This window comes from Podarcis melisellensis (assembly GCF_964234715.1).
Source record: "Podarcis melisellensis genome assembly, chromosome: 5".
Taxonomy (NCBI): Eukaryota; Metazoa; Chordata; class Lepidosauria; order Squamata; family Lacertidae; genus Podarcis; species Podarcis melisellensis.
In genome coordinates, this window is record NC_138537.1 from 70,751,018 (window position 1) to 70,771,430 (window position 20,413).

Consider the following 20,413-nt stretch of genomic DNA (forward strand, 5'->3'; position numbering starts at 1 on the left):
AAATTAGTATGCCATATTCTAATTTTAAGGAGTGGGTGGGACCAAGTACTACCTTAAACTAGCCTTAAGATAACAACAAAATGAAGGAGACTGGGCTTTGCACTTCAAAACATTTTATAAATCCATATACAAAAGAAAAGCCCTTATCAATTTCAAAAAGCTGGAACAAAAAAAAATGGTGTTAGAGAGCAGGACTTCAAACATATTCTTAAGTGTAGTCAAATTAGATTAAAAACCACATAATTCTGCCACTTATTTTTAATGCATCAACCACATCCTAAGGCAGCATATTCCTTTATAGGGTTGCAAACTATAATGGCTTGGTTTTAGATATGAAAATTGTCTCTATCTAGATAATTAGTCACCATGGCACTAAATGCTGATCTCCAAAAATACACGTCTAACTGAAAGAAATGGATTGGTCCTATGCTGAAATTAATAGGCATGACTAACTGAGGTCCCTTAATTTCAGTACTTCTACCCAGAGTACCACTTAGCTGCCTACAATGCTCTGATCTGTTCAATTCACTTCAACCAAATTTGTTGTGCCAGTGTAAGAAATATATCTAAATGAACAGGTTCAAAGGGAAAGTATGCCACCCATTGAGAATCCCAGTTTTGTTTTCGTAGTCCGTGATCACTAAAACTTGAGATGAACTAGAATTTCTTCCACCCCAACAATGCATTAAATGCTATTTAAGAACATTCCAAGTCCAACTTTAAGATATTCAATAATTCTGTAAGTGAAACTCACTACAGCACAATGTAAAATTGAAGACACAATCTAGATATTTTAGTGAGAATACAGCTATTTTTAATAATTCAAAGAGCAGTTTATTATGTCTATTATACATAGTTGCACAATTTGAGGCTGGTTAAATACAATCAGTTTTCAAAAATTTATTGGAATAGTTTCCAGATTACAACATGCAAGTGTCCATGAAAATATTTGGCATTTTTTGTTTGAAATTCTGAATAGGCACTTACATGAGGGAGTTAAGTTCTCTCAGTCATAGGCATCCATGCTAAAGATAAATATCCCAGCACGCAGCATCTTTGACTGCTTTATCAAAGTGCCATGGTAGTAAAACAGTTCTTACAGAAGTATAATTTGAGAATTTCACTTACTCATAAAGTAAGGTAACCAATAACACTTGCAGTGAAGTTTAGAAACATTCTTGGTAGATAGGCCAAGTGAACTACAAATATGAGTAGCCATCTAATTCAGCAGGTTCCATATTGTGACCGTAGTTAAACTCCGTTTCTGAAAACCACATGCTTAATTGTGGATAGATGGAGGCTAACAAGGGTTGTCCAAAGACTAAATTCACTAAAGTTAAAAATGACTGGGTGTTTTGCTAGACAGAATTCCAAAGCCTACTTAGAATTCAATTTGGTTTACATACACAGACCTTCCTACAAGCCAATGTTTGAGGTGGTAAGATGAAGTGTGCATTTTAATGCAAAGTGATCTGAATTTTGTGCCTATGACCCGAATTCCAAAAGTGTAATCAGTAAAAGCTACATTTTCACACACTTTTGCCACTGAAACACAGCTTAATGGGATAATTCTGTATTTTCGCTTAGGGCATATAAGCCTTCAAGGGCTTTGCAATTTGATAATAGAATCATTAAGATGGAGGTGCCAAGAAAAGAATTAGAAGAGTCATCACCCCTCTTATAAAGCTAGTATGAGAAAGAAGCTTGTTTTATTATATACATTCCTCAGAAAGAGACAAAGTCTGAAAACTCTGGCATGAGAACTATTCCAAGTGTATGGACAAAATCCCATTATAAACCCTGAATTTGTCATTTTAGAACAATATATTCATTAGTTTCGAAGGATACAGGCAGACAATGAGGAAGGATGTATGATATGACTGTGGTATAGGAAGAGGAAATGCTTTAGTCTACCATCGATGATAAGCAAAACTTAAATGCACCAGCCTACATGCATGGGAAAATGTAACTTTTTTTAAGCTTTATGCATATATCTGAGTGCATCACACCAGACAAAAAGTAAAATGTGCAGTATAAAATAGCTTAAGAAAGTTCCAGTGTTTGAGAAAGCGCTTATTTTAAATGTATGTACACACTTGAATGTTTACTTAAAGAATGTTTTAGTAGTGTGGGAAATGCAGCACTGTAAGATGAGGAAGACTGTTGAAATGGGTGGCCTTCTTCCCTACAGGCTGTTGCCACCTTTAACCTGCTGATCTATCAACAGTTCTTTCACTCCCAACACCCAGTTCACATTTCAGGCTGCTCTGCTGATGCCTGTGGTTCTGGACTTTCAAACCGCTGGTGGAAGTTGGTTCGTTGTTTCCTCAGCTTCTCAGGAGCTTTTCTCCAAAGAATGATCTCCTGTTTAAGGTGAAAGAAAATGTACAGTTTAGAGGCTTCATATTTTAAACATACTGATGTCACAGATAGAAGCATCTCTCCTAGAACACTCGCACACATCCCTTAGCATTTCCATATAAACTTCTGAAAAAACCTAGATACTGAAAGCCACAATCCTTTTCAGAAAGTTATGCTGAAGCATGGAGTGGTGCTCATGTTGTACAGTTCTCTTCATGAGGTCTCCTTTGCTCCCACTCTAGACAGTTTGGCAGCACATAAAAACATTGTTTCATAAAGCCTTCCCTTAAGCAGGTAATGGGAGATAAGATTTTTATTAGCATTGTTCTGCTTTTATTACTGATGTTTTAATGGACTGCATTTTTTTCTGCTTAAGTATCCCAATTATTGTTTTATTGGGTGCTGGCTTTAGTACTTTGAAAGTTGCCCTGAATATTTTCTAACAGAAAAGGCAACACAAATAAATAATAATCCACCTCATTGCAATACTTCAGTGCACAATCTGTCATACCTGTTGCTTGAAGTACCTTCTGTCCTCTTCATCAACTAATACTAGGTTCAAGAAGTATCTTACTGAAAACTTTTTATTCACATCCCTCATTGTAGGAGTAGGATCATAGCCCGCCAAGAAGAGTCTTATAGGAATAGATTCACCTTAGATAAAAAGAAGTTGTGATTAGTTTTGCTTCTTTCCTCAACATTTAAAGGATTAGAATAGTTCCTGACAACGAATAATCTGGAGTCACAGGGAATGGCATGACATCAATTTAAAAGGAAGGGGACTGGGAATTTCTTCTTAAGCAAGTCACACCAAATCTCAACATGCCTTTTAATCTGGGCGGGAGTAGCCTCTAAAAAGGAAAACAGCTATATATTTAAATGTGAGCATGGCTCTGCATCCATTTCTGTCATCCAATCAAGCTGGGGAGCACAATTCAGGACAGACAAAGCGCAAAGCTGAAATATGAATTTGTTATCACAACATGCAGGGTGATTAATAGATGGTTTTAAACGGACAAGCCAATTGCTACTGAATACCAATTGCTGGGGAACAGCAGCAGAAGATAAGCATCTGGTTGACTACTGTGGGAAAGAGGATGCTACACTAAACTAGTCCAATCCAACAGAGTTCTTCTTATGTTCAGGGGTAGCACATTTGTCCATGTTTTCCCTACTCTTTTTCTTGACTCTTAAGAACACAAGAAAAAGTAATGATAGACCTGGCACAAACCAGAAATCAGTTTTCTAATTTATGAAAGCAACTAATACTATCCAATTGGTATTAAGGAGTGAAGGCCCCAGATTAGGAGCCCCTTATTCATTTAAGGCACTTAAATGATGCATAAGGCAAAATTGGTATTTAGTGCTTTAGATTTTCTTTTTGTACCAGTCTAGGCTTCAAGATAATTTTTATGTACTCCATAACAGGATTAACACTCAATTTAGAGAAACAACCTATATTTTAACATAAAAATGCTTTGACAATGTTAACAAACACCAACTCACCTTTAACTGGTGCACCATCCATTATTTCATACTTTGCAATGGTCTCTGTCTCTGTCGTGGTACTAGGTCCTGGTTACACAATTATATTTTTAAAAAAGTCCTTTAATTCAATTTTGCATATTTAGTTGAATACATTTATTTATTTCTATGGACTAAAGCCCCTTAGCAGTTATACCTTATCAGATCATGAATAGGTATTGAATTACATGGGTAATATCACTACTTCTCAGCTCTTCAAGACACAGCTCCTCTTAGTAATATCCAATATTTGTACTTCCCCAGCTCAGTCCAATACAACAGAACCTCAGAGGAATTATGAGCCCTGATTACAGCTGTTAATCAGGACCAACAACATGAAAGTAAACAACTGTCACCCAAGTCTTAAATCTGAACAGGTTACCCCAGTTTAATGTGAATCATATCTGCCACTTGGAGCCTACCCACCACGCCAATTATGAAATATTACCACATTTAGAAGTGCAAAGCAATTGTACAAGAAGGTCTTTCAAGTTGAAAAGTACTGTAGCTGAACAGAATGCCTGATTGCCATGTATATTGCTAAATACACAGTTGAAGGCAGAGGTTTCAGTAACCTATTCACTGTGAAGCATAAACTAGTTACCTGCAAACCAGTATTGATCACTATGTACAGCTAAAAGAAGCTAACTAGCTACACATACATATGCAAAATAGAACAGCCTATTATAAATTGGAAATATCAGAAAAGATAGTTCTAGAACACATCAAATTAAAAGTAAAAATATTAATGACAGTTTCAAAATTCATCTTACCAATTCCAGTAATCTCTTTTTTGATCAGCTGTAATTCCATATGCTGAATTTTTATTCTTACTAAGAGAAAGTAAATTTTTCCAACAATCACATCCTTTAGATGATACCTTACAGAAACAAAGGAAGGGGGCTTGTAAACTGCAGAATTTAACATTTTTAAACTAGTTTACAGCATTTTACAATGCTTTTGTGTATTCATATTGCTGAAAAAGGATAAGAAAACAGATCTATATTGAACAGGGTTACTCATTTTACCAAAGAGCAGACCCACACTCAAGTTTGTAGCTGCTACTCAGTTTTATTCCTCAATCAGGCAGTATGTTTTCAGAAGCCACTTTAAAGCCCAATGAACAGAAAGTGCAAAACAATTTTAAAGGAGGCAAGACTAAGAAATCGTCATAAGCCACCAAAGCAGAATAGTTTTCACCTGCTTTCTAAATGCCATCAAGGAGGTACCAGTTGGACTCCCAGAGAAAGGAGTTCCAAAGTTTGGGTAGAGTTCTCAAAAAGGACCTTTTATGTATACCCAGCAACTCAATCTTAAACACTGATGGGACATAGAGCAGCGTCTCCTCCAACTACCTGAGCTCACAAACAGACTGGGTGTCAGTGGAGCCAATATAGTACAGTAATCAAAATCACAGTACAGTACCAGTAGCTGGTATAGTAATCATAATTCTAGCCGCAGCATTTTGTATCAGATGAAGTTTCCATGTGGGCAGTTGGTTCAAGAACAGAGTAATATAATACTCTTGAAGTGTAACAACTTTGGAAGGTCAGCTTCACCCACCTATACCTATACATGGTCCATTAGCAACCAGTTAATTACTGCTATGTGTTCTACACTTTTAACCTGAAGGAGTTTCCCTGGTTACCCATTTCAAGGTCACACATTCCCTTATTCATAATACATACTTGGATTTGTTGTATTCAAATTCTATATGCAGACAATCTTCAATGCCGACTTCCATTTTAATAGAGTTGTTAACATCTGGGTATGTCGCAAGCTGGTGAACGATAAGGTCATACTCTTTTACCAAGTCTGACAATCTTCTTACTATCGTAACTTTAAGGAAATACCTACAAAACAGGAAATTAGCACAGATTGTATACACAGAATATTTTACATACATGAAGTGGCCAACTTTATCAAATTAGCTAACATCAGAAATAGACTATATTGAGATTCATAAACTGCATTAGCAGTTAAATCTGAATTTAAACAATCTGCTCACAATTCTAATTCCTTTTGTTGCAAGGCCAAAATAAGAATTTAATAAGAGCATTCCCTAAAGCGAGAGAAGGTGATTCCAACTTTTATTAGCACAATGGGTTGGAACCAGACATGCCTGCAGCAGAACTCTAAAGCTTCAGCAGGTAGAAGAGAAAAGGCAATTCATTCCTACTCCCCTGCAGCTCTCCATGAAGATTGGCTTGAGAGGATTGAAGGTCCTTCTGGTACAGCATGGGAGATGTGGTGGGATGCTACAGAGGAAACCTATTCTTTCAATCTAGCATGAGTCTCTGCTGAACCAAGATCCCTTCTGCAAACTGAAAGGATTCAATCCAGTATTTCTTTACAGCTCTATAAACAGGATGGAATGAATTTTGAGGACCCACTTATATTTAAATCTAAGGTTTACATATTATTTTTAAGGCAGGCACATCCAAATTCATGTTTCAGATTGCTTGCTAAAGCTTTTTTTACCGTTTCCATATAGTTTCCTGTTATCATTATTATAATCATATTTATTATATGGCTAATTACTTTTACTATGTATAATTTTTTATTTCTTTCATTTTATTGCAACTTGTTTTCATTTTTGTATTTCTTAAAATTAACAATGCTGTAATCAAGTATTTTAATAATGACTAAAGAACAGAAATTCGGAGTCTTCCATCACTGCATGCCTTTTGGCTCAAATACCTTCCAATTATCTCTCAAAAGCTGCATATTAATCTATGTAACTAAGGGCAACATCCAACATAACATTAGTGGAATAAGTTTGAGAATTAACATTGTCCTGCAATCAGTAGTGCAAAAGCTTAGTTGTCACTAAGAAGTTCTGCAACTTGTTTCACAAGCACAATTCTCTCACTGGATTCAGCTGCTGTGCTACACTCAAAACAAGGCTCTGGCTAGCAAAACAGCTGTTGTAAAAGTGGCCTGCCACAATCAGATATTACTCTAAACAACTTAAAATGATTTGAGCAAAATGATTTTGTTATAAGAAATTATTTTAAGCAAGTGATACAAGTTTCTTAGTATAGAGTGACGTTTGATACACAAGACTGCTCACTTTGTCTTTGGAGCACAGGTTGCATAAAATCTCAGCTTTGGAGACTACTCAGATGAATAGCCTACCAGCCTGCAGGAGCATATAGCGAGTTTGATTGATAAGATATTTTATCTAGATTCTGAAGGCCAGAAAAGAAAAAAATTCCATCAAAGCCATCAGATCAGAAAGAAAAAGGATCCATATGGGTTAGATTCAAAAGTACGCTTCCATTAATGGAAACAGTTCTTTCAGCAATGTAACAGCTTTCAATTCAGCAAAGATTCCTACACATGGAAACGAAGGGAGGTGACTCTCTCAGATACCATTTTCCCCTTATAACCCTCATACCACCTTCCTTCAATTTAAGGGGTGAGAGAGGCTGCAGGGGGGGATTTGGCAAAAGAACCCCTTCCCTCTTTGTGGATGTCTCTGCTAGATCAAAATTCCTTCCACAAACAGATGGGCCCTTTTGATGCAACCAATTTATAATATATTTTTACACATACCTATATAATGCTATAAGTTTAAAACTATTATAACCATAACTGCAGAAATAGCACTTTTCAGTTTCCATACCTCAATCTGACATTGGCACCGATGTAGGATTCATATGGCTTCTCAACTTGCATAAACTCAAAGTCATAACTTCTACTTTGTGTTAATTCACCAGGTAAGGCCAGTTCTTTCACTAGGTTTACAAATTCATGAGTATTGCTCTTGTCACTGAAAAGCTCTAAGAAAGTAATGAATAGAATCAGAGAGGAAATGTAACAGAAGCTTTCCTTAAGGAGTATACAATGGCTTGACACTTGGGACTGCTGCAAGTGTCAAAGAAGAAAAGAAGAAAAGAAATAGAAAGATATTAAAATATTGGCATTATTTCTATCTCCATTTAATCATGTGAATTCAATTTTTTTTTTTTAAATTTTACAGTGTGGTCTAATTCAGAACTCCTTCAGTATGTCAGTTGTATTGCAAAGATCCTCCATACAAGTACAAAATACAACTGTTTTGTTAATTATACTGCAGAACAGCCCACCATTGTTTAATATCAACAGTCAGTTTGACAAACAAGCAAATGACTTGTTGGAGTAAATTCAATAACTTAAAAGGTAGGTTAGTAGAATGTTTTCCAAAATGTGTCATTTTATTTTATATTCTCATATTATAAGCAGAGAGAGAGAATTTACTGAACAAATGTTACTGAACCATTTTACTCAGAAATTACTGAACAAATTTTGGTTTATGAAACAGAATATACAAACTTTAAGAAAAAGCTCTTCAAGAAAAAACAAAAGCAGAACATACAAAGATGTGGCCTCAATAAATTACGTCATCTTTACTTGTTGCATCTTAATCTTCAAGATCCACATATGATCTAGCTAGAATATAGTTACTATTTTTAAGATGCATGCTGTTTGTGTAACTGCTGCTTGGCAACATGTCACAGATACAATTTATTTGAATGACAGACAGCAAACATTATTTACTTCAAAACAAACATCTTCGGGATACTTGTTATACAACCAGTGTTGGAAACTCAGATATATAAGCTAGGCACCAAATGGCTCCTTAACCAATGTTATAGTCGCCAAAACAGAATGGTTGCCATTTTGGGGCAAGATGGCTCTTAAGTCTTATTCTTCAAATGATGGACTGACTGTGATTGATTCTCAGTTAAACATCTGCCTAGTTCAGATGACAACCTTGAGCTAGATTAAGAGCTTTGAGAACTTAAAGAAGAAATGTCACTTGACCCAGGGACAGTCCACATATATATACTGGCCTATTCTGAGCTCTTTTTCTTAATGGTGACATGGACCATTCATAACATAACCATATTCTTTACAACTGTGAGCAGGGCAGTGGGATGGGGTAAGTGAAGACAAGCAACAATTCACTATAATGTTGTTCACCACTCCTGCTCAGACTGCATAGAAATAAAATTTTGGCTCCTGGTTGTGCAGATAAAAATTAACTGATAGAATTCTACAGGATGTGGTAATAGTGTGTGAAAACAGTTCAGATACAATGATCCCCAGAATGTGCCTCCTGATGGTGGAGATGTCATGTGACATCCTGGTGCCCAGGTCAAAAGCCTGGTGCAAAATGAGCCTGGCTAATTTTGAACACTGTATTCAACTACCAAGAGACCAGTCCAGATTACGATTCCTATATCAGGGTTATGAGCACTCAAAGCTATCCATACCAAATGGTAATTCTAAGAGACTCACCAATTTGTCCTACAAATTCAATTCTAATTCCTTGATGCTCTAGCCTCTTTCCAAGTTGTTTAAAGACTATGTTTACCTGAAAAAGTCAAAACAGCAATGAAAAGGTGTAAGTGTAATGATCCATTTGTACAAAAACTTATTTTAGATTATTTAAACTATATATATATTCCACCTTTCCACTGCATTTGCAACGCTAATGCAATGTAGAACAATAAAAAATAATCAGTAACAAAATAAAACAACGGTTAAAAACAGATAGGTGCAATTGATAAAACCAGTATTTTTCAAAAGGATGTGTGGTTCTGGTTCATTGCCCCTTTTCCAGCCCTGTGTTACAATGCTGGACTACATGGCATTTTCATTCCTTCTTCCAACTCTTATTTACTGAATTTTCACAGCAAAAATGGTTAAAACTTGCTAGATGCCACCAGCACTCCCTGCGCCTTGCCAGTTCCTCCTTATGCAATTATTTACAACACTAAAAAAAATGGGACTGTGGGAAGAGAAACTGGTGAAGCAGCTGTTAAGCAATGGGTGAAAGTAGTTCATTAAATGACAGAAGCAGGAAAAGACAAGTTTTAAAGCAAAGAATGGAGATAAATATGGCACCATTCCAGCATTCTAAAGGGGAAATGAGTAGCAGAAGGTTGGAAGAACAGAAGCGCTGGATCTGGCCATGTGCAAAGTGCACAGACACTGCCCTTTTCCATTTTATAAGTAAGAGAATTCCAATAGAATATTCTATGTAGAAGATGGGGCAGGTTCAGGCTTTACAAATACTTCTTCTGTACATCAGAACCCCTACTGTGGGTCTGGATTGCACCAGAACTCCCTTCTAATCATTTGCCAGAATTGAAGGCATTGTGTTAAAGGCAAATTCAAAACCATCACAACAGGGGTAGTATTTTTGGACTCAATATATTGTTATAAAGGGTTTAAGAAAAATTGTAGAAGATAAAACTTTCCTTGGCAACTTTAAAGGTAAAGGGACCCGACAGTTAGGTCCCGTTGTGGACGACTCTGGGGTTGCAGCGCTCATCTCGCTTTACTGCCCAAGGGAGCCGGTGTTTGTCTGCAGAGAGCTTCCAGGTCATGTGGCCAGCATGACTAAGCCGCTTCTGGCGAACCAGAGCAGCGCACGGAAACGCTGTTTACCTTCCTGCCAGAGCGGTACCTATTTATCTAATTGCACTTGACGTGCTTTCGAACTGCTAGTTTGGCAGGAGAAGGGACCAAGCAGTGGCAGATCACCCCGTCGCGGGGATTCAAACCACTGACCTTCTGATCAGCAGGCCCTAGGCTCTGTGGTTTGGACCACAGCAGCACCTGCGTCCCATCCTTGGCAACTTTATGTGATGGTTATATATGACCTCTAGCATAACAGTCTTTGGGTTGTATCCAGTGTTAGACTAGACAAGACCAACTTATGTCCATTAATTTCAGTGAGTCTACTCTGAATAAAACAGTTCAATACAACCGTGCCACAGAATGCTGGACTAGACAGGCCTTTGGCCTAATCATAGAAGGCTCTTCTTAGAACATTAGGCAGAGATAACAGGAGTTGTAGTCCAGCAACATCTGGAGAACTATCAGTTCCCCTGTATAACATTTGTGAAAACAGAACACCTTAAATATGACCCAGGTGCAGCAACATTTGCTTGTATTATTACTTAAACCATTAGAATATATTATTTTCTTCCATTCTTTCAATATCAAATTGAGAAGCAAAAAAGTAGTGTTGAAACCAAGTTCCACAGAAGACAAGCTTGTGAACTAGAAGATGTAGATACAGAGTAGTTTTAGGCATGGGGGGGGGGAGAATCTATATGAAGAGAAACCACTTATAAAAATAACAACTTAAATATTTCGATAGTTAATCTAACATATTTTAAATTTGCATAAAACCCACAAATTATCAGTTAACACCATAAATCATTAATATGACATTATCAAACATTTGTGTAATAAAAAATAATGAGGATGACTTATTATCTCCTGTGCCAACACTGAAAGAGGTTCCTCCGCAACAAAATAAATGTGTTGGTCCTTCTTTGACATATACATATTGACTTGATAACATCAACAATAACAATTTGTTATACATTAGAATCTAGATTCTATTATGAGATTATCTGGAACAGTTATATCATTAATACCGTTTCTGCCCTATATCTTACATAAAGTACAAACTTCTTTTTTTTAAAAGAAAAATTACCTTTCCTGAAACCGATTCTCCATCATAGAAAAGATAATGTTTTTCTATTTTACCATCTTCTGTTTTTATTTCAGCTGTTTTTCGTGATTCTGCGTCATTGAGAACAACATCAATCTCACAAATGGGACCAAACAAGCCTCCCAGAAAACTCTGCAATAAAAACCAAATTCACTTAGTCTTAGATAAAATAAACAGCAACTTTATCAAGTTCAATATAGCGGCCACAAAGTGTAGCTAAATAATGAAGAAAAGGTTCGATTGGCCCTTGTTTTAATTGCTCCTTTAAACATATATAAAAAAATAAATTCTACCAAAAATTTCAGATGTAGAAACTGAACTGGTGTGAGATAGCAACAGAACACGGTTATGAATTGTCGCATTTGGGGAAAAGCGAGCATCATGCTAGAACAGAAATACAGGTTCGCCATGTCTTATGTGCCAGTGTAGCTCCACCACCACACATGCTACCCCATAACAATTATAAAACTTTACTTCTTAAATAATAAATTTAAATCAAAATATTTTAAGGGTGAAGTGACAGATAACTAATTTAAGCAACTTAAAACAATTCTTACATATATGTTTCTGAATTGATAGAAGGGGAAAATACTACAAAATACATTAAAACTACATTACAGAAATCTAATCAGCAACTAGTTTTGTCTGAGGGCCACTTGAACAAAATGGGGAAATGACAGGCTAAGGCCCCATGCCCTAAACCCCCAAATAGTTTGCAGCCTAGTCCCATTGCTGCAGATGCTGCTCATCTATCTTTTGTGCCTCATCTAAGAAAAGCACCACTACTCAGGGAAAGATTAGACCAAGCACGACCAACTTCCATCGATCAGGAACCCATGATCGACCATGATCGCCCACCCCGCAAGCGACCAGTTGGACATGCCTGGATTAGACTATTAGAAATAGTGGTTTTGGGTATCCAAAGAACATTTAAAAAGTGCTTAATGCATTTCAGTTGCTAATGAATTGTCCAGAGACTATGGGTGGCGTTCAACCAAGTTTTACTCAAAACAGGCCCACTGAAATTAATGGATCACATATTTCTTAACTTCAATGGGCCTACTCTGAGTAGACGTTAGCTACTCTCTGCCTACCAGGTGCGGGAAACCTTCAGCCTGTCAGATGTTGCTGAACTACAACTTCCAGCATCCCTAGCCATCAACATGCTTGTTGAATCTGATGGGAACTTAAGTACAGCAAGGGCAAAAGGTTCCCAGTCCCCACACCTGGGCTATACTTGAAGTACTTAAAAGGCCTGATTCAGCTGAAGGCCCTCTGTCCCATTCCTTAACTGATCCCTTTTGTCCTACTTCCTTCTTTCAGGAATCAGCAGGACTCTTTAATTTGGCCCCAAAGCAAACAGGGAAGGAGAGTGGGCCAGGAGACTTGTGGAGGAACAGAAGCAAAACAGACCACCTGTATCCTGTCTCAGTGCCTCAAAGCATTGTAAAAAAAGAAAACCTAGATGGCATTCAATTCTTGCTAATAAGCAGACACCAAGCTATCCAAACAACATGCACAATGGAAGTCCAGACTTCAAAGGAGCCCTACAAGAATTTAATAAGCCACCATTAAAGGCAAAACAAACTGAACTTTCTGACTGAACTGGAAAACATTGTTGAGTGCCTTAACACACTACATAACTGATCTACAATAAAATGAATTAATTTGGGGGGGGGGACCTTCAAATCCTAAAATGAGTGTGTTTGCAACACACAGTTATTATATTTGCACACACACGCATACTTTAAGTCTAACTACAATTTGTCTATCCTGTCTTGCTTTGGAACACAGAGGCCATTCAACTTGTACAGCAGTGTTCAAAATTAGCCAGGCACTGAACATGATGCAGTCAATCACAAAGCATAGCTTGTCACTTTAGACAAGATGGCAAATTTGTCATATACTAAGAGGAAGGGGATCACAGCATGTGCTGGGAGGAAGAAACATGTAAGCCCAAGGGTCCTAGGAGGCTCATTCCCGTTAATAGCAAACCTTAGCATTAAATCTGAGCCATCTCAATGACTGTCAGCTGAATATGCGCAAGGCCCCCAGAGTAAAGGCTGTATTTGAAGAGTTATTCAGACATCTATCTGTTTGGGCTCTTGGCACACTCGTAAGCGTGCACAACACATTATTGATGCTGCAGTCATCAAGTGATGAGCATATATGGCAAATGTCTCCTCAGTATTTCAACATCTAGAGGTACTGGTAGTATCTGCCACCCATCCAAGAATTAATTTATTAATATAAGTAGGCTAGTAAAGCAAAGGCAAATTAGCATTGTCAACCTTTGGGTCTGACAAGACTTCATTTGCCTTTAACAGCTGCATGAAAAGCAGAAGTTCAGCATGTGGGGCCAGGAGGGAGGGAGTTACATTGGTTTGGCATGTCATGGGGTTTAAATTCACAGCAGCTCGTCCAGACCAAGTGTTACTAATGGTAGCCAGCCATGCCTGAAAGTTATTTTATGACCTACAAACTACACCAAAGATTTCTACAGCTTATGAAGACTGAGGAAATCCCTGTATATAATTCTTGTAGGCACTGTCACACCACCTTAAAATATAAAAGTAAATGACTCAGGGTGCTTCCAGACTGGAGTTTATTCTGGAGTAGGTGTTGTTCATGGATGCAAGATTTGACAGCATCCACAAGACATCTGTATACAAGACTTTTTAATCTGAATTTCACCTTACTATGCAAAGAAAAGAAAGTAAAAACAACCTATTATACAGCTACAGGCACGCCTGGTGCAGACGCTTATTACCATGTTGTTTTTTTGGTAAGTAGTTTAGACATATGTGTTGTGACGTTTTGATGAGTGGTCTCTACTGCCACCCCTACTTCCATTTTTTCTCAACTGCACACAGCCTAGTCACTTTGTTTCTGGCGACCCAAACAATCTCAGCCTATTTACCTATTTCCACCAACTGCCATACACTGAACACCTTCAAATTTCAGCCAACCAGTTCAGAGAAGGTAGACATCTTCACACAGTATATGTAGGGTATATCTCAGAGACAAACTGTAGTACATTCATTGAGACTTTAAAAAAAATAGAGGTCTTATGCAATACCTTTCTTGCACAAGACCTTCCCACTTTCCTCTGTGGTCTTGCACAAGACTTATTATATTTTTAAAAAAAAAATATGGAAGTGAGTCACCCTGTAGAATCAAAAGTCTCTATTTTACACGTCATAAAACATGATAACTAAGGGTTTTTAAGTTTGCTTTTGTTAATTTACAAGTGGGGGGATTAAAGGTGTGTACCTAGGTACAGAAATACTTGTGCAACTATTTAAAACTGGAAAAGGTAGAAGAGCAAAGCAGTACTAATACAGCGGAGGAACAAGAAAACACAGCAGGGAAATATTCTGGCACCAACACCCACTAGTACTGATGGGGAAAAACATAATGCCTATGAAAATATGTGTCAACACTCATACCAATCATGCTCACAGAAAAACCAGATCTGAATGATCCATTTGCAATATTAAGCCACTGCCTGAAAGCTCGCTAATACCCCCATAGGCTTTTTACAGATATAAGTCACTTCTAATCAATTGACCTTAAGGATTCATATAAATATTATTTTGCTAGTGACTCAAGAGTATATTGCCTGAACAATTTACATTTTATTACATGAGTGTAAGACCACATGCAGATTCTTTAAGGCATTGTTATGGATGGATATGTAATAAAGGAGGTCTTAAACCAGTTCTAGAATTCCTAAGGATTCTATATAGTATACCCAACCTGTTCCATTAAGCTACCTATCTATCAGTACACACCTGGATAGAATCACTGAACAAAGTGCACCCTGCCAAAATTTTAAAAAATGTTAGAATGAAATGACTAGCTAGAATGAAATGACTAGCAATTTGGAAAGTACCCTTGAGGTAATCTAATCCAACCCCCTCTCTGCCCAGTGCAAGGAGTAACTACAGGATTTCTACCTCTGGCAAAGGAGGGCCCATCATCACCTCCTTAGGTGGTCTATTCCACTGTCAAATGGTACTTAACATTAGGAATGTTCTCCTTAAACCTAGCTGAAATCTGCTTCCCTACACTTTCCACCTACTGGTTCTAGTCCTGCCCTTTGGAGAAACAAAAAACAAGCCTGCTCCATCTTCTTCATTAAACCTGTCAGAAATCTGAAGACCACTCTCATGTCTCCCTTTAATCTTTTGGCAAGCCAAACATAGGCTCGCTGTGGTCTAAACCACTGAGTCTCTTGGTCTTGGCAATCGGAAGGTTCGAATCCTCGCGACGGAGTGAGCTCCTGTTGCTCTGTCCCAGCTCCTGCCAACCTAGCAGTTCAAAAGCACGCCAGTGCAAGTAGATAAATAGGTACTGCTGTGGCAGGAAGGTAAACAGAGTTTCCATGCGTTCTGGCTTCTGTCATGGTGTTCTGCTGCACCAGAAGCTGTTTAGTCATGCTGGTCACATGACCTGGAAACCTATTTGAGGACAAATACAGGCTCCCCCGAACTGAAAGCAAGATGAGCACTGCAACCCCATAGTCGCCTTTTACTGGACTGAACCGTCCGGGGGTCCTTTACCTTTTCTTTCAACTATTCCTCAGATAACTTTGTTTCAACAACTCTCACCATCTCAGATGCCCTCCTCCTCTGGACATGCTCATTTGTCAGTGCCCTTCTTCAAAGTGTGATGCCTAGAGTACTGCAGACTCCAGGTTCAGCCTGACCACTTGCAACCAGTTGTGCAGGCAAAGTCTTCATACCACCCAGTTCTTCATAGAACCATCAGCGGCCTGAGAGATTTGGGATAGTGCCTGCTACACCTTTCCTAGGGTTGCTTCAGGAATACCTGTGTGCCCTGAGGGAGGGTAGGTGGCCAGGGATCTTGCGCCACCAACTCCCAGTTGGCCTGAAAGGGCTCTATCAACTCTTCATTTTATATTATAGTATTTAAATTTGTAAACCACTTCAAGTGTCTTGGCAGAAATGCAGGACATAAAGCCAATAAAAAAAACAATCAGCAAAGAAGCATTCACAGTCCAATCCTTACAACCCGCTCCCAGTTCTCCTTCTTGGGTTCCCTATACACCTTTCATCCCTATTGGTAATTACTAACAGCATTCTTCAAATTAAACCTTACAACTACAACAACCCAATTAGGCTGGTTAGGTTTTGCACGCCAGTGCTGCTGGGCAACACGTGAAGTAACAGCGCACTGTAAGTAACTGTGTGGTGAGGGTCTCCTCTCCCTACCCGAAGAGGAGCATAAATCCCCCGAGAATATAAACCCGCAGACACGTTTACGCCCCCATCCCACATTTCCTCCTCTTAGAAGCCAAACCCGGGACTGCCACCAGAGACAGCCCAGGTGACTCTGACGTGTCCCGCACTCCACGAAAATCCCAGCCGCTTCCCTCCCTCCCTCCACCCCGCCTTGCTCGCTTAGCCCGCCGTGAGAAACCTAGACCCTGATCTTCCCGGGGCACCGGCGGCAAGAGCGCCCCTCCCCGCGTACTTTGCCTTCTCCTCAAGAAGCAGCGGAACACACGCCGCCCGCGTCACCCAGAAAGGCGGGGTGGAGCGCGTGGTGGAAGCGGGGCGGCGGCATCGAATGGAAGCCCCTCGCGCCGAGAGTGCCGTATCCATGGGAACGGCCAACGGCTCGCCCGGCCTCCCTCGCCTCAAAAGCCCCCCAAGGCCCAACCCGCCTCACAAGGAGAAGGAAGGAGGAAGCCGCCGCCTCCTCCGCCGCTGCTCATACTACAACGGTCCTGCAGGCCTCGGACAGGCGAGGCGACGCACCGCCATGAACAGCCCCGCTTCTCTCCTCCCCGCACCCCGCCGCCGCCGCCTGAAGCCCAGCAGCCGCTCACTTACCATGGTCAGTCAGACTCCGGCCCCCCTCCCCAAGCAACAGTAGCAACCCCGGCCCGCGCCCCTGTCATGTGACCCTTAGAGGCCGCCGTTCGGATCCACGCCCCCAGCACGTGACCAGCCCTCCCTCGGGCGGCGACGGAGAAAGCCGGGCTAGGCGAACGGCGCCGGCAGGCAGGGAGGCAATGTTCGCTAGGGGGCGCTACTTCTCGCAACGAGGCTGAAAACACACACGGAAGCAGAAAGTTTGGTCCCTCCTGACGTCTTCCGTTCTGCAAATGAACTAACCATGCCGCCCAATCCGAGGCATGTTTATTTTGGAGTGAAAGGCCCGCCGAGTTCAATGGCGCTTCTTCCCAACTACTTTTATAAAGGGTTGTAGCCGCGGGCGTCTTCCCCGTTGCCTTCTTTTTGGGCTGGTACCCGTTGTAGACAGTTTAACAACATAAATAAAATATGTATACCATTTAATATATTTTGGTAGGTGGAAACAATATTATGGCACATGTCCAAAACATACAGTTCACCTCAATTGTAGCCAAAAGGAGGGCACTGAGAAATATTACTCAGTAATATTTTTCCTTTCTCCTCTCTTACTGAGGCCCTCCATAGAGAAATGTTTGGGGCGGGGAGACAAGAGCTATAATGATTCAACTGAGAATGCTAAATAAACCATGGAATATACATTGGCACTTGATGTGTGTGTGTTTGTGTGTAATGCACTTGGAGGGAATAGCTGGCTGGAACCCTAAACAGAAGCAGCAGAATGCACTGCAACCTTTTGTTGCAGGTCCCATTTGTGATTTACCACAGATGAAGTCCCTACTTTGAAGCATTTGCCATATAGAAATCCTCCTCCTCTTCCTCCTTTTGGGTTCACAACTGTAAAAGCATGAGACAAAAGGAGCTGGAAGGAAAGAGGAAACTTTGCACAATCTGGAAGAGAGTGAAAGAAGGAAAGAGTGGTAAAGGAATTTAAAAAACCCAAAAAACGGAGACTAGGGCCTGGTCGTCCTCTTTTATACCTGCTGCTGGGATTGACAAAGCTGCCTCTGACTGGTTGACAAGGCATTCTGGGATTGACAAGGCACCTGCCCCTCCCCTTCATCTCATAGCTCACCAATTAACCAATTATCCAACTCCTAGCCAAACCAATCAACCAACCAACCATAAGGATGACTGTCAATCTCTTTTCCTTAGGGTCTCCCTATTTTCAATGGAGAAATGTTGGGGGGTATGGAGTTATCCAACTCCCGAGCCATCCGAAGGCAATCCTGTACAGTGAAGGGTTGCTTTAAACGTTTAATATTTTCTTATGTTTTTATATATGTTGGATGCCGCTCAGAGTGGCTGGGGCAACCCAGTCAGATGTATGGGGTACAAGGAATAAAATTATCATTATTGAATGAGGCGTCCCTATTTTCATCAGAGAAACGGGGGGCATGCTGGGTATATTTCAAAAAGGAAAGGGTATGAAAAAATCTGGATTGGGAGAAGGTAAAGTGTGGGAACGCACTGATTTGGAGGAGAAGGGGAAGAAGAGCTTGCTATTCACATTACATAACAATACAGAAGAGTTCTGGACGTCTGGGTGACCTTGGACCAGAAATCCAATCTCATCTACCACATCCATGTTATTGCTCCTCCTAACCGTGAACTCAAGATGGTGGGTGCACCTCAATTGTAGCCAAAAGAAGGGCACTGAGAAATATTACTTGCTATGCTCGTGGGAACTTGTGTTTCTTGTTCCTGATCAAAAGGATGCAGCAGATGAGGCCTGGCTGCAATATCCAGACAGAACATATAAAGAAAATTTAAAACACATGGGTTCCCCCAAAATAATCCTGGGAAATGGTAGTTTACAGAGCTGCAATTTCCAGCACTCTTAACAAACTACAGTTCCCAAGATTATTTCAGGGAAGCCATAAGTCCTTGCCTCTGCCCTGTCTCCCCTCCATTTTTTCTTTCTCCTCTCTAAACTAAAGCATTTCTCACCTGTTTTGTCCACTGCATGATGGAAGCTCTACCTGGGTCCCCCATTAATTTTTTTGCAAGATGGAAGCTGCCTTGTGCTGGGTCATACCATTTGCGCATCTAACTCAGTATTTTCTACATTGACTGGCAGTAGCTCTCCAGAGATTCAAAAAGGCAGTTTGGAGATACCAGAAATCAAACCTGGGACCTTGTGCAGCCAGAGCAGACACTGTGCCACTGCACTATGGCCCTTTCCCTAGTTATCACGAGTGCAGGAAGCTCCTGCAGCCAATTGGAAGCCGTGCCTTGGTTTTAAAACAGTTTCGGGAGTAAAACAGACTCCCAGAATGGATTAAATTCGAGAACCAAGGTACCACTGTACAGTCTTACCTTGGATCCCAAACGCCTTGGTACTCAGATGTTTTGGCTCCTGAATGTTGCAAACCTGGAAGTGACTGTTCCGGTTTGCAAATGTTCTTTGGAACCCGAATGTCTGATGTGGCTTCCTGCAGCCAATCAGAAGCTTTGGTTTCCGAACATTTTGGAAGTAAAACAGACTTCAGGAATGGATTCTGTTCATCTTCCAAGGTATGACTGTACAGTGGTACCTCAGGTTAAGTACTTAATTCATTCCGGAGGTCCGTTCTTAACCTGAAACTGTTCTTGACCTGAAGCATACTTTAGCTAATGGAGCCTCCTGCTGCCGCCGCACGATTTCTGTTCTCATCCTGAAGCAAAGTTCTTAACCTGAAGCACTATTTCTGGGTTAGCGGAGTGTGTAACCTGAAGCGTATGTAACCCAAGGTACCACTGTACAATGATATGGAAAAGAGTATATACCTCCTGCTGCACGCACAGTGGGCATCCCTATTCTTCAGTAAAAAGCCATCAGTTCTGGGCATCTACTGAATGGGTGGAAGTGGGGACAGAGTGTATGTGTACTGGGAGTCATGCAGGCTGAATGTCTCGCCTCAGACAGCACTTCTGCAACACAACAAGGTTCCAAAATATACTGTCCTACTTACAGTCAAGTGGCTGGAGGAGGGACCCACAGTCACTAAATTGGCACTAGATTGTATGTACATGCGGCAGCTCCTTAGAACAGTTCTAGGTTAGCACAAGTGTTAGTGCTTCTCAGCCACTACCATTGAAGGGGGAGGCAGACCAGATCAGAGAG

General features: G+C 40.2%; 1 protein-coding gene across 3 annotated transcripts; it reads right to left on the reverse strand.

Moving 5' to 3' along the window:
- Positions 1–791: 791 nt before the first annotated feature.
- Positions 792–17,562, reverse strand: VPS26A (VPS26 retromer complex component A). Of its 3 annotated transcripts, none has more exons than XM_081913198.1 (9): positions 17,266–17,562; positions 11,387–11,536; positions 9,172–9,247; positions 7,514–7,670; positions 5,574–5,738; positions 4,659–4,765; positions 3,868–3,936; positions 2,873–3,015; positions 792–2,364 (listed from the first exon to the last, which is right to left on the reverse strand). In XM_081913198.1, the coding sequence occupies exons 1-9, from the start codon at positions 17,266–17,268 to the stop codon at positions 2,251–2,253; spliced, it is 984 nt and encodes a 327-aa protein (XP_081769324.1). In that variant the 5' UTR covers positions 17,269–17,562; the 3' UTR covers positions 792–2,250. The 3 variants fall into 3 exon arrangements, with proteins under 3 accessions (XP_081769324.1, XP_081769323.1, XP_081769325.1); XM_081913197.1 differs by lacking the exon at positions 17,266–17,562 and adding an exon at positions 17,191–17,211; XM_081913199.1 differs by lacking the exon at positions 17,266–17,562 and adding an exon at positions 16,018–16,037.
- Between the last annotated feature and the right edge of the window lie 2,851 nt (positions 17,563–20,413).